The following is a 15,227-nucleotide window of genomic DNA, read 5'->3' on the forward strand; positions in this document are numbered from 1 at the left end:
CCCATCCATAAACACATCAAACTACCATGGCAATATTACATAACCCCTGCCACAGACCAACCTTCACTTGGAACCGTTCACTCTCCTCTCCTCCTACTTGTACACATGCCTTACACCCTTGATAAAAACGTCTCCCCTCTTCTGGCTTTTTGTACACTCTCAAGACCTTCCATACGGCATCTCTATCAACCTTATCATTTGCTTTTTCCAGATCCATAAATGCCATATACAAAGCCATCCGTTCCTCTACGTATTTCTCAAAGACATTCTTTAAAGCAAACATCCGATTCACAAAAACTCTATCACTTCTGAAACCACACTGCTCCTACCCATCCTCTCAATCACTACCCTGCCATACAACTTACCAGGTAAACTTAACGAAATTATAGCTCTATAGTAATGGAAATAGGTTTAAAAATAGTATCTTGTCCTTGTACAATTTTGATAAAAAAAAAATTGGAAAGGTAAAATAATCACCGAATGTTTATTACAGATTCCAAAATCACTCAGATACAGGTGCATGTCATGCAGTTATAAAATGTAGATTCCCTGACTTTGATATTCAACAAAAGACTCCTTATTAAGGATGCCTGAAGTAAAAATTCACAAAGCAGAGCAATATTAGAATATATATCACAGATAAAACTAATGAAAATTAGTGTTTTCTCTGCAGTACACTGCAGATTAACCAAGCACACAAAACAAAAGTTGTATTAAATTAAAACTCAAGACATTAGATATGACTATTGTAGCCTTGTTTTCTCCAATACTTATGGGAGATTAATACAGTACTGTCTATTTCCCATATGTATATTTCAAATAACTTAACATTTCTCAGAGTATAATGCAAAAAATGATGACCAAATACTAATACAAGACAGCTAATTAACTCCACATCATATTTTCTCTATATTAAATGCATCTTTTTCTGTAAAGCATATGCAGAATCTTTATCATTTTGGATCCTGACTTTTTCCTCACCTTCAAATGTTGATGATAGAATAACAATGGCAGTTAAAAATTCACCGTTAAAAAACCTTAAGCCTTTATATACGAGAAGAATTTGCTTATCACTCAAGAAATTAAATCCCACCAGTCATTCAAGCTAAACACTATATCCCTTCAATTTTTTTCACAAATATTCCAATTCCCTTATGGTCATAAGGTGGCAGTCTTTTGAGAGCTAAAGAGCAACATTAGTGTACACTTCACTAAGACATATGAACAACTGACAGTAAATACAGCTTTTAGTCCAACAGCCAATTGTCCTTTGAGTTATACAAGCATAAGCAATAATTCTGTCAAGGGTGATCTACATAGGCCAAATGGTGTGATATAATTGTCATTGAAAATCTGCAACTGACAAGAAAGTTACACTTGACTACTTAGTGTCAAGTCTACATTATGTTTCCCAAAGTAAAGGCTTCAAGATGACCTCAAGAGATGTAAGGACAGAGACCGCTACAAACGGTATTCATTCTGTCTTGTGAAAGATGTTATAAAACTTGTCAGTTACTACAAATGTAACAATACCACATTAATACACAATATTAACATGATGGTACAGTATATAAATACATGTAAACCAAATAAACTAAAGATTAGGTTTATGCTAGTTACTAGTATATTCTCAGCAATATATAATCTATTCATGTGTTACTGATATATCAAGCCTGTACCTAAATACTGCTGCTAGTTTACCCTTAGGAATCATATTCACAAATATTTCATAAACTTAAAAGTTTTCTTACTACTGGCAGTACCTGGATAAACATACATACACTGCAATAATGAAATAAACAACATTTTATATTAATACATTTAATTATTTCAGACTTCACAGAAAGCAACAAAAATGAACCATATGCAGATGAAAAATTTGCTTGATCTATACCTAACTACGACCTAATAATGGCCAATAACAAAGAAATAATAATAGCCTGTCTCTCATGCAATCATCAATGTATATGATTTCCTTAAAAATAATGAATTACAATGCAAAATTGAGTTTATTCATTTTAAAGTGGAAGTAACATTATGAAACGAAAATATGAACACAAAATTCATACGGTCTTTGAAGCAATTTCATCATGGTCACATATGAATGAAAATAAAAGATATTTGACTTGCTATACTTAAACCATCATAATAATGGAAGAGCAGTACTTAGTATACAGGTGATAAAGAGTTGTTCTTATTACTGCCCACAATTAGCACTAGACACAACTTATTCCCCAGACTGCAATCAAGACTGTGGCTTAAGCAGTAGCTTTCAAGTGTTTCAGGTGATGAAATCCAGAGAAAGAGGTGGACGTAAAGGCAGTGTTCCTTGGCAATGGGCATATGATAGCACTACTATGTTTTCTACTTGGCACAAGGATTTGGAGGAGGGACATCAGGGTTGTAGTGCCTCTTGATCCAAGGATGCTCCATAATTCCATCTAGACTTAGACGCTCTTTAGGGTTGTAGCGCAGTAGCTGTCATACAAAATCCTAAATCATTATCTAAAAAATATACGAGTAAACACAAAAAAATTATTACTATCTTTGCTTCCATATTTAGTGTAGATTTGGAGCACGTAGCTTAAACATTATCTTTTATGTTTCTTAATTTTTCACCCTCTACAATGAACTGAATCAAGTAAAACCAAACTCCATTCATAACATACATGATTACATTGCACCTCATCACAAATCATTCATAAAAGCTCTGAACAAATCCTATTTTTAATATTTAATATTACATACAACACCTCCCATTACTGCGAGTGTCAAGGATCCCTAATCATATGAAGAAGTCCTGTAGAGCTGAGGCTGCTTACTGCACAAACCCCACCAAATGAGGTCTTACAAGTGAGGGCAAAATGGCATTACAAATCACATTTGTGGAGTAAGGACCCCTTTCATTGTGCTCAGGGCTTCCTCACACAGATATCCCTGGCAGAGAAAATTGTTTTCAATCAACTAAAATTTTCTTTTCAAGAATCAAACATGGTACATGCAGGATCTTCCTTTAAACCTTGATTGAATAAAAGGTAATTTCCCACTTATACTCAAGACATGGGAATACCAAGGTCCATAAGGAAGATTGTAAAGCTGAATTAAGGAAGGGACAGGAGATATGACTCAATAAGCTAAATTTTCCTGTACAAAAGGTGTTTATGAAAGTCTTACCTTGCATATCAAGTCCTGAACCTCTTTAGAGAAGAAACTAGGGAATCTTATATCAATTCTAGCAATCCTTCTGAAGGTCTCTGACTGTGATGCAGCTTCAAAGGATGGTTTTCCACAAATAAATTCATAACACAAAACTCCCAAGGACCAAATGTCAACTTTCTCATCATACTTTCGACCTTCAATCATCTCAGGTGGTAAGTAATCCAAGGTGCCACAAAGAGTTGTCCTCCTGTCATTATATGAAGGAATATAATTTAATACAGGGAATAGGGGTGAGACTATTTATCTACCTACCAAGTATGATTATGTGCATGTATATATGTATATGTCTGTGTATGTATATGTGAATGTTGATATGTATATGTATATTCATGTATATATGTGTGTATACAAGAGGATGGGTCTTTCTTCGTCTGTTTCCTGGTGCTACCTCACTGTTATGAGAAACAGCGATCAAGTATAATAATAACAAAAGTAATCTATGATGCACATTTCTCCTGGAACTCCCATCAAGGGGGGGTTGGCCACAACAAGTCTCTGTATATAACCCTGTCCTCACATGCCTCCCTCACATTCCTCCATATTTCTTTTCCTCCAATACTCTTCCACTCATCTCCCCATGTCATGAGTAATCTTCCTCTCACATCGTTTTAATTGTATTATCATACACTTCGTAAACTTCCTGTCTCATATCTCCTGCATATTGTGGATTGCAGAAGCATAAGTCTTGTATTTCAGTTTCTAAAAGTGTGAAAAGAAGGAGTGAAATGCAGGCAGGTTGCTCGTCCTCCTTGAAGGGTCAGGCTTGGATGTTTCAATGTGCTTGGATGTAGCCGGGATGAGAGTAGTGAGAAAGGTTATATCTAGGAAAAGGAACTTTAATGTTTTGGTTCTCATGAAAATAAACTCTGGGAAGTGGTAAGAGGGGAAAAATGGTTTGGTACCAAGGTGTAAAGTACTGGGTTAGCATGAGGAAGTGATGTGGGAATGTGTTAGTGTAAAGACTGATATGGGTGAGAATAAAGCTGGAGTATGAGAAGTGAGTGATTACCAGTGTTTATGTATCTGTTATTAACAGAAGTGTGGAGTGTTTTGGGAGCTGAATGCAGCAGCAATTTTAATGCAAGGGATCAAATAACAGTGGAAGAAAACTTGAATGTAAGAGTATAAGATGTGTTAGTTAAGGGTATAACTAGGGTACTTATGATACCTGGTGTAAATGAAAATGGTGAACAGCTTATGGAGCTGTGCTTTGAAAAAAAGGACTATTGATATAGAATACTTGGTTTAAAAAATAATTCTTAAAATAAATATGCTTGGGTGAGCAGGTTTAATGGTGAGTGGGTTTATTGGATTGCCCATTAAATGATAAGCATGTAAAAGAGAGACAGGGATAATGTGCTGTAAAGAACAGCTGATGGAATACCTGACCATTTCTTGGAGGAGGTGAGTGTGAAAGTTTGTAGTGGATTAAAGAAGAGAAGAAATGACATGGGTGGGAATAGAGCGAACTGGGAAAAGAAGCAGATTCTAAGAAAGACTAAGTAAGAATGGTATAAGATGAAAGTAAGTAAAACTTGGGAACTGGACAAAGAATGGAAGGCAGTTAGGGAAGTACTCTTTACATGTTTGGGTGAAGTGTGTGGCAAATAGAAGGCGAGATAGGAGTATTCAAGAAAGGATAGCGAGTTGTGGGATGAGAAACATAAGTTGCCAGCGAAAGAGAAGAGAAAGGTGTATCGTCATTATCTGTAATAACATATCCTATGCTAAAACGGATTCCGCTAAGTGACTATTCCACTAAATCATGCTTCCCAGGAATGCATCTTCCATTTAAAGCAATGATTATGTGTATTAGTGATGGTGGTGATAATGACTGTGGCTATGACTAATAATAGTGTTGATAATCTGTTGGTAGTAGTGGTGGTGCAAGTGGCACTAAGATGGTGATGACATGGTGAAGACTATTCTGCTATAACTGATTTGAAGATTTAAGAAGTATATCCATCTCAAACAGCTGTACAATTATAGTATCATCAAGTTTTAGAAGAATCATTATGTCAGGCACTAACCTTTCATTTGGTGAGTGAACTGACCAACCAAAGTCTGCAATCTTCAACAGACCATCTGCTGCAATCAAAATATTTTCTGGCTTGATGTCACGGTGAATAACCTTTTTGAAGTGGAGAAACTTCAGTGCACTAACTAGCTGTAGGGGGGGAAAAGAATCCAGCTGCATAAATGTTAGTTACTATATATGGCCATGACTAGATGGAATTCCAAACTATCCCATGCCTGCAATGAAAATTACATCATATCCATACCATAAGCCTACTCTGTCATACATACATTTTCAAAACTTTCTCTTTAACCTAGCACACCTTTTGCTATGCACTAAAGAAGAACAAAGTCAAAAAGATCCAGCTGTCTGTTGCTGTTGGCATTCTTTGCATTCTCTACATCTTTCAAATTCATAAGCTTCCACACAATTACTCCCTAAATCTTTAGTACTAGCTCATTAGGTCTCCCCCGATAACAATTCTTGGATTTGCAAAACTGAAAGCCTCATCTCCATCTATCATTACTCAACACAAGTCTTAGTTTTACAGTGTTTTCAGGCATACAATATTTTGAATGAATAACATTTACAGTACATTACCTGAACTATGTAATTTGCAGCCTGATGCTCACTGAAGCGCTTGTTGGGCTGAGAGCACAAAACTTTATATAGCTCACCATAACGTGCATATTCCAAGATGAGATATACTCGCTTCTCACAATGGAAGTATCCATACATACGAAGGATATTTGGATGCCTGAAATAAAATGTATGTACCAATTTTACCATAGTCTTATTCTAAAAAGCTATGGAACAGAATACTTGAATTCCCCTGTTACTTACTTCCACAAAACAGCTCCACCTAATAACATTCTAAATATAGACATCAACCACTTCTAGCTACAAAACAATCCCAACATAATGCCCTTTCTGAACATCTCCTTACCATACTCCCTTCTTTTTACAACCCCAGTACCCCTCACTAATATCTAAACCTCATGAAAATCTGTTTCTTAAACGAAGCAAACCAAAATCCAACTCTCTTACAAGCCCCATGGCATCAGAACCAAACATTCTAGAACACTTCATGCTAACCCTGCCGTTAAGTAAAAAAAATTTTGGAGTAAGTACTAAGTAATACCACACTACATATAAACCTAAAACACATTTTGGATGTACTCCAACTCACCTGAGGTGTGACTGAATTTCAGTTTCCCTGCGCACTTGATGGTTTATACCAGCTTTTGTCAGGACAGACTTGAACAGAACCTGAAAGAATGACAAATTATCTTTCTAATGCTATATCATGTTCGCAAAACAAGGGATACATATACAATTTGGCATGCATCTTACCTTTAATGCTAATATCATATGGGATTTCTTCTCTCTTGCTAGATAAACATTACCAAACTTGCCCTTGCCTAATGGACGACCAATCTCAAAATCATCCAATGTCCACTTCTTCCTGTGGGCATAAAGTTATTTCTAAGTTATTTGGTATCCAAAGCAACTAAAGACTAAAAATATTTACAGAATGATAATAGAAATGCAATGATTTTATACTACAATAAACTTTTCATTCAGTGTCAGCTTCTCCCCACATCCTTTGTTTGACAGGTAAGGCAAGATTTAAATTATTTTGTGAAAATGTATACTATTATCTCCTGCTCTGTCTCCATTTACATTATCCACAAATTTACTCTATACACAATCTGAATTGTCAGAACAATGGCAACATTCCTCCTCCTAACCTTTGACAAAAAAATAACTCCACTATAACTATCATTCCCCTAGCATCCTATTTCGAAATAACCTTAGCCTTCAACTGTATAAGCATTTCTTATGCCTATCTCTCTTGAAGTGTACATGCTCTTGTACCCTCAACCAAACTCAGATACACTAATCCTAGATCCATATATCTTTATCCTCTATACGAAAGGAAATCTTGGAGAGTTAATACAAATAAAAGGAAATGAAGTTTAGCCTGGGAGGGAGACAGTTTGGTTTGAGTGCATGTTTTACCGGAGAGAACTTGAAGTCAGGTATTTTACATAAACAAGACTGGACATGGTAGCACATGGAAGTATGGGGGCTCATGTGAACCAGTGGGTGGGTTTGGGGCAAAGGTCTTAGTGTGGTGAATAGCATGTGGAAAAAGGTCCTGCTTCTGAGGGGAAAGATGGGTATTTGTAATGACAGTGCTATATGGATACAATTCATGGGTCCTAATCTTAAAGAGAGTGGATGTATTGAAAACTAAGTAAGTGAGAACAATATGTGGTGTGAGGAGGGTGGAATGAGTAGGGAAAGATAATGAGAGGGAGATGCATGAGAAAAGATTTTAGAAAGCTTAGCAGGGAGTGCTGAAATGGCCTGGAGTGTTCAAGTCCACACTTGGTGAGCAGTTCCAAATTGACATGGAAATCTTGTCTCATATGATGTCACAGATGATAGTAAACCACCACAATGAAATGTCAAAGTTGACTAAACTATCAAATGATATATGTCACAGTTGTAGTAAACCAGCAAATGATATATGTTAAAGTTTGGGGTTAAAATAGCCAAAGAATATTTATATACTACCTCATAACTACTGATAATACAACATAACATTCACAGTCTTTTGTACATACCTTGAACCAGTAGCACTTTGTTCAGTCTTGTCAGGCTCTGAACCTTCACTTTCAGTATAAGTAATTTCTGTTTTGGCTTTGGGGTTTCTTGCAGATTCTTCCTGAGATACTGCCTTTACTGAACTTGCAACAAGGTTATCAACAGGTCCCTCCATAACTTTTGCATTTTTTGACTTAGGAATAACCGCAGATTCCTTCAATACTACGTCCTTTAATGTATTTGTGTCTTTAGCAGTCTCATTAGGTTGTATATCAGTTTTAAAAACATCATTTGCTGCTGGTGTCTGAGGGTGTACACTTACAGAGTTTGTAGGCATGTGGTGAGGTTGGTATTGTTCAGATTTTACTGTAGTGTCTGTTTTAGGAAAATTCACAGTTGTGTATTTTTCTAGAGGCTTTGTAGATATACATTTTTCATGAATATCTGCAACTGTGGAAATGTGTGGGAGACTAGGACATGTAACGGGTATCTGTGAATGACTAGTTGTAACTGTACTATTGTATGTGTTGGCTGGACTTGTTTTTATTTGTTCTTTGGCTGTCAAAGGATGTAGTTCACCGACAGCCTTATGCTGGCTGGTAGTATTGGTGGATACCACTGATGTGGTGGCTTTGATTATCTGTCGAGACACTCCTTCACCTGTACATACATAAATACTTATCAATATTTTTTGAGAAACTCCTGATACAAAGCATACTACATGCTTTACCACTAATCACATTAAATTTTTCATATTTCCAAATTAACATATACAGATCACTTCAACTACTGAGAGAGAATGACTAAAAGGATAATCCCATAACATAAAGGGAATTTGACAAAGTATACAGAAACAGATAAAAAACTATTTTTTCTCTGATTTTGTCTCACAGCTTTTCCTTGCCATTTCAGTGCTACTGAACAATACTTTTCAACTACCAAACTATTTGGGTCCTGTTACAACTAAAAAGATTTATATCTTTTCCTTTCTTCTGTTTCCCAGTTTCAGAATCACTGAACAAAAACCATATTCTGCATGGGTAACTGTGAGTATTGTCTTACTTTTCCCCTGCTCTAATAACTTTCATACATTCACTGAATCAATTTTTCTTTTACTTTACATTTAAACATTACACTGCCACAACAAATTTATCACACCACACTGAATCAATTTTTCTTTTACTTTATATTTAAACATTACACTGCCACAACAAAAAGTTGCTTAAACGTTGCATTGTTTACTATGTCTGAGAATGGAGAGTAAGAATACTACCCACATCTCTTGTATACTGTTAAGGAAACTAAATGGGCAGGACCAGGGGATAGGAATTCTCCCCTCCTAGAGTTAAATCTTCCCAAAAACAGACGAGTCAAGTAAGAATTACTCCTTGAAGAATTACAAGGGAGATATTGGTGCAACTTCTGAGTGAAAAAACCCTGGATATTCCAATTCAGTGAAACTAAGTTGAAAGGAAGGTGAAAGAATACTTCCCACGTATTCCCTGTGTGTCGCAGAAGGCGACTAAAAGGGAAGGGAGCGGGGGGCTGGAAATCCTCCCCTTTCTCTTTTTTTTTTTTTTTTTCAAAAAAAGGAACAGAGAAGGGGGCCAGGTGAGGATATTCCCTCAAAGGTCCAGTCCTCTGTTTTTAACGCTACCTTGCTAACGCGGGAAATGGCGAATAGTATGAAAGAAAAAATAACCAGACGTGTGCTTTGTGAAAGTCCTTGCGTTATACTGGGATCCTTTTTCTGGGAGACCCCTAAGGCTCAAGACTGAGCAACACCAAGAAGCAGGGACAGAATGGACTCCTTTGAAGTAAGATTGTTGATGAAATTGAATTGTTTCATCAGCTGATATTAATACAGCCTTGCCAAAGGTGACTTTACTTGCAGTGTCACCTCAAGCAAAGTCTAGTAACACTTGTCAGGGGGATAAAGTCTGGAGTTAATGTAAAGGCAAGAATGGAGAAAGGAGTGGCTCTTATGGACGAGATGAGGGACTCTGATTATCAGTATATGGAAGAGGATTCTAAACGATGTAGGTTAGAATGAAAGTAGACTATAAGAAGTAGGTGTTTGCCAGTGCTTGTGGCCTTGGTAGTGAGAGGAATCAAGAAAGTTTTTCCTTTTTTATGAGGAGATGAGGAAGTACTTTGACAATTTTCATGTAAGGGGATTTGAATATGAGAGGCAGTGATATGGCATATTAAGGGCATAATTGGAGTTGCATAGGTTTCCTAGTGTAGCTTTTCATCTACATATTGCCTTACATCAATAACATGAATAGATATGGATCACATATAGCACCTGATGATACTGTGTTATTCTTGTCTCCAGATGAAACCTTTTCTTTAAACGGCAGCCTGGGAACTATGGCTTTACTGCGTGGCTGTGGGCGACCATCTGGCTTGGTGGGGGCACAATGAATTGTAGTTCCTCCAGTTCCTCTTGTGTACAGTTTGATTGCTTGTGGTTTGTCCAATGGGGGTTTGGAAACTGCAATATAAAGTTCTTATTCATGCTTAGTACACTCAACTGGGCAATGTTAAACACTGCCAGTACTATAACAGAAAACAAACATGATTTATCTAAATCTAAGTGTGCACAATCTATCTGTTGGAAAATATTAAAGCAGCTTTACAAGAATATGAATAAGGATATATCCAGCAAACAGCTCATGTCCTACATAAGGTTAAAACTAGAGTATGCTTCTTAAGTATCGTCACTGCATCTAAAGAAGTACAATGAGCTTATAGAGAAGGTCCCGAGGGGGCAACAAAAATGGTTCCAGAATCATGAGAGCTGAGTTACTCGGAAAGGCTGGAGGCTTTAAATTTGCCCAGCTTGGGAGAGAGGAGTTAGTGGTCACCTGATCAGAACCTTTTTAAGATTTTAAAAACAGCCTTATAATGCAGACAGTGAAGAGTTCTTTTGAGAGATGTAGAGACAGACCAACCAGAGGACACACTATTAAGAAACTTTTTAAAAAAGATGTACAGCAGTACTCTTACAGTATATGGATGCTGGATGAATGTAATAAGATGGTTCAGGAGATAGTTAGTGCATACAGCATAACTAAGTTTAACAAGATTGGGCTCATGATTGTGGAACTTGTGTGGAAAACAAACAAAAAAGGCCATATTTGTTCACACTCAGTCTCTAGCTGTCATGTGTAATGCACCGAAACCACAGCTCCTTATCCACATCCAGGCCCCACAGACCTTTCCATGGTTTACCCCAGACACTTCACATGCCCTGGTTCAGTCCATTGACAGCACATTGACCCAGGTACACCACATCATTCCAATTCACTATTTCTTGCACGCCTCTCACCCTCCTATATGTTCAGGCCCTGATCGCTCAAAATCTTTTTCACTTCATCCCTCAACCTGCAATTTGGTCTCCCACTTCTCCTTATTCCCTCCACCTCTGAAACAAATATCCTCTTTGTCAATCTTTCCTCGCATTCTCTCAATATATCCAAACCATTTCAACAAGCCCTCTTTTGCTCTCTCAACCACAAATTTGGATGTCCTGGCTATGAGTGAATCAAAGCTCAAGGAGGAGGAGGAAGAATGGTTTGGGAATGTCCTCGAGGTAAAGTCTGGGGTTAGTTTGAGGGAAAGAGCAAAGGACAGGGTGGCATTCTGCTGATATAGTTGCGAAAAAAAAAAAAAAAAAGTGCAAGAGAAATGAGCCCCTCATTGATAAGGGTGAGAATGGCAAGTGGGTTACAAAAGGATGGACACTGTTTAGGTTCATGCATCTAGTTGTGAGAGGAATGAGGAAGGGAGACAAGTGTTTTGGGAAGAGCTGAGGGTGTGCATCAGTAACTTTGATGAAATGGACATTGTAGTAGTGATAATCTAAATGCAAGAGTGGGTGATGTAACAGTTGAAGGGGGTGCATGGCACACCCAGTGTGAAGGAAAATTGTGAACAGCTGGTAAGAGTTGTAAGCTGAAAAAAAGAACTGATGACTGGAAATACCTAGTTTTAAAAGATAGACATATTCAAGAATATTTGAGTGAAAGTTGTTACTGGTGAGCAGGCATCACTGGATTATGTACTAACAGACAGGCACGCTAAGAGAGACCTTTGGAGGTAGATGTGCCAGGAGAGGCACCTGGTCAGATATGTGATCACTCCTGATGGAGACTTGGGTATAAGTCTGAAGAAGCTTTATGAAAACAAGATATGAAATACATGGAAAGATGATGGTAAATTCACATGCAATGAGGGAAGAGGAGAGGTTAGATGATAATCTTCAGATATAGTGAACCAACCAGGTTTTGGTTGGAAAAGCTTGGTTGCAAATTGAGGAAAAGAGGCAGATGAGCCTCCAAAATAACTGAAGGTGCAAATTAGATAAAATCTTAACTTTCCCACCTTAGTAACAGTACTTTTCCTCCTATTTTCATACATGTATAAAACACGGGGAAGGAATCAGATTCACAACAAATATATATTATAGTAAGAATACCTTTAACAGAAGGCTTGTCCAATTTAGACCTCTGTTGGTTAGTGTCATCACTGAGTGGCTTTCGTGGCAAAGGAATTCCCCTTATTGGCTGAGTGGATGACTTTGGTTTGCTAGACACTATGGGGTCAGATGATGTTAGATTGACCTCTGTTATTTTGGTAGTTAGAGTTTTTGAGGCTGAGAAACATGGAAAAAACTAGATTAGAACATCCAACAAATTCACTATATAAAGTATTCAATGTTTAAACATCTAATAAGCAATTTGGTTATCAGCCCTTAAAATATATACAAAGCAGCTACAAAAAACTTGAAAAATAGATATGAGACTTCATCCTAATGATAAATTGTATATAAATAAGAAAAGAGGCAAATTTCCACATCATGTTTCACTCCACTCTAAATCCTCTCCTCGATGTATTCCTTCACTTTCCCCTCTAAGATGCTAGTTGTTCTCCTTACCATGTCCTTCTACCTCATTAGTTTTTTACCACCTATCAACCATATATCCTCTCCAAAAGCTTTCCAAATTAAGTACTTGCTTGAAACAATTGTTAATCAGCACAGATATCTACCCGAACAAACATTTACGTTTGTACTGAGTGCTCCCCAACCTCATGCAATAACTGACTTTCTCATCCCCCACTTTACATTAATTTCTCGTAACCTAGTCACAGTTCTTCCTCCCTTAATTTTCTCTTTGCACTCATCTACCTGCTCCTAAAAGTTTTTAACTCAGTCCTAATCTTTTTCTCTTATTTGCATACAACATTTTCCTTTCCAATTTTGCAGCCCACCCAGATCACTAAAGAATTTACACAATTTCATCTTAAAATATCTCCAAAACTCCCAGTGCCAACAAAAGGGCTACCCTGTATAGCATTCTTCTGATCCTGACCAAATAAGTTTCAGTTCCAATCCTTCCCACAATATGTTCTCTTGTTCCTTTTCCTCCTACCATAAACTTGTTGCCATCTAAAAAGAGCATTTCTCCTTTTCCAAGGATATCTAACTTCCCATTCTTAAATCCCTTTATCAACTCTCCCCTCTTCTCTCCTTTCATGACAGTGACACTGAAGGGATTTTTTCTGTTGAGAAAAGTATGTTCTCCAAGTAGCTGTACAGTTCATGACAATCAGTCAGGTATGTATTATCATGTGAATCAGATTTGCCAAAAATTGAAAGAAGTGATCAAAACTCTTCCTTTCTCTATTTATAGCTGAGGAATAGTTTTAAATACAAGATGAACTTGAAAGTACTGTGAAGCTACACAATGGCTGCAGTTTCAGCAGTCATCATCTACCAGCAGCATAAACTTTTCAACAATTCTAACACTATATGTTTCTCTTCTATTTATACACCAGAAATACATTACAATAACGAATTATAATAGTCTTAGCAGCAAAACTAAGTTCTGTCAAATGCAACGAGAAGACAGGTATATATACTTACAATTTATTTCAAAATGTTTGATGGGATTGGATGAAGCGTGATGGAAGGGTTGGCGTGGACCAGTGCCAGTGCTTGAAGACTGTGTGTGTAAATTTTCCTTCTCCTTCCCACCCTCCATCATAGTCTACATGAAAAAATATATTGCTTGTCTTTGTACTCTACACCTGATTACATTAACGGATCAATATTCTACAAAATTCCAGCAAACATTTAAAATACATAAACAACTGAAGACTGAAAGAAATGCACCATGCTTTCAAGATACTGGTCACTGAAAACTTGCCTATGGTGTAATGCAGGACACTTGTGCAATTATATCACTAGACATTTTACCTCACCTCATGGAGAAAGTGTGTTACAGTCAAGAATTTGACAATTTCTAGTGTGCAAACCCATATTTTCAACAATTCAGAATTCTACATTATTTTCTGGGAAGACCAAAGTAGATGATCATGCTGTAATATCAGTATGCATGGTGAAGGATTGATCATATGGATGTTTACATATTTGGGAGTAAGGTTTAGTGAGGAAGGTAGTGGGAAAGCAATGTTGAGAGACGTGGGTAAAAAAACCGAAGATACATAGCAAACTCTAGAGCATGAAGGCGAGTTTAGCCAAGTGTGTGCCAACAGCTTGCAAGGAGTACTTGTCCCACTCTGATCTATGCATAAGGATGTGAAACCAAGATCTTATAGGTCAGGTTTGGTTCAGAAAAAGAGCAACAGCAATGAGTAATTTGTGTACTATAAGTTGCAATTAATTTTTTGTACTATAAGTTGTAATAAAGTCTTCAAGATGGAAGGATATAACAACCAGAAGCCACAGTATCGAAATAAACAGGAAATTTGGTCCCCATGAGTGAAATTTCCTTCCCATGCAGTACAAATACGTACTTACATAAAACATTTTTTGAATAAAGGTTGAAACGTGGGCATGTTGGTTTCAACTTCCTTATGAATCCTATAATAGCTTCCCAAAGGTATGCTTGGATTCCTGACTAAATACTATCTTTAGGGAAGTATATATCTCTTTAACCTTAATGCGAAAAAGTAATAAACTTTCCCATTTAAAATCCCCATCTAAATTCTCTTTACGTACTCAATACAAACCCACTTTCGTCATATCTATCGACAAAATCGGTACACAAACATTTCGCTTCATTATCCAAGTTCAGAACTATACTTACGGCTTATTGAGCACCGTCTACACCAATATAAAATGGAAAACAATTCCTAAATGTATGTCTCCTTCCCTTGCTTGGTTTAAATGGACGAAGGTACATAAGTTCTGGTGGGTCCCGCGTTCTGATTGGTTGAGGCCTGGCCAAGCGCAGTACTCCCACCTTCAACGAGTTCCGCTACACAGCTGATTTGAAACTTGCTAGATTTTGTATTTAGCGCTTCTCAATAACATATAGAATTTCTTTGAGGACATATATAAACTACA

General features: G+C 37.1%; 1 protein-coding gene across 1 annotated transcript; it reads right to left on the reverse strand.

Moving 5' to 3' along the window:
- Nucleotides 1–460: 460 nt before the first annotated feature.
- LOC139757769 (uncharacterized) lies at nucleotides 461–15,106 on the reverse strand. The gene is made up of 11 exons (XM_071678550.1): nucleotides 14,968–15,106; nucleotides 13,782–13,905; nucleotides 12,333–12,509; nucleotides 10,158–10,346; nucleotides 7,870–8,509; nucleotides 6,590–6,701; nucleotides 6,426–6,505; nucleotides 5,837–5,993; nucleotides 5,250–5,386; nucleotides 3,175–3,406; nucleotides 461–2,478 (listed from the first exon to the last, which is right to left on the reverse strand). Exons 2-11 carry the CDS (start codon nucleotides 13,900–13,902, stop codon nucleotides 2,365–2,367), a joined length of 1,959 nt encoding a protein of 652 aa, XP_071534651.1. The 5' UTR covers nucleotides 13,903–13,905; nucleotides 14,968–15,106; the 3' UTR covers nucleotides 461–2,364.
- Nucleotides 15,107–15,227: the final 121 nt, after the last annotated feature.

Source organism: Panulirus ornatus, chromosome 28, assembly GCF_036320965.1.
Source record: "Panulirus ornatus isolate Po-2019 chromosome 28, ASM3632096v1, whole genome shotgun sequence".
Lineage (NCBI taxonomy): Eukaryota > Metazoa > Arthropoda > Malacostraca > Decapoda > Palinuridae > Panulirus > Panulirus ornatus.

Bases quoted from the DNA above. Each gene is read 5' to 3' on its own strand.
- LOC139757769 (XM_071678550.1), bottom strand. From the start codon at position 13,902: ATGATGGAGGGTGGGAAGGAGAAGGAAAATTTACACACACAGTCTTCA. The intron at 8,510-10,157 runs GTGCTATATGTG...ATGTATGTACAG, and splicing joins GAATAACACAGTATCATCAG to GTGAAGGAGTGTCTCGACAG. The intron at 5,387-5,836 runs GTAATGTACTGT...CCCCCCCTACAG, and splicing joins CTGCAAATTACATAGTTCAG to CTAGTTAGTGCACTGAAGTT.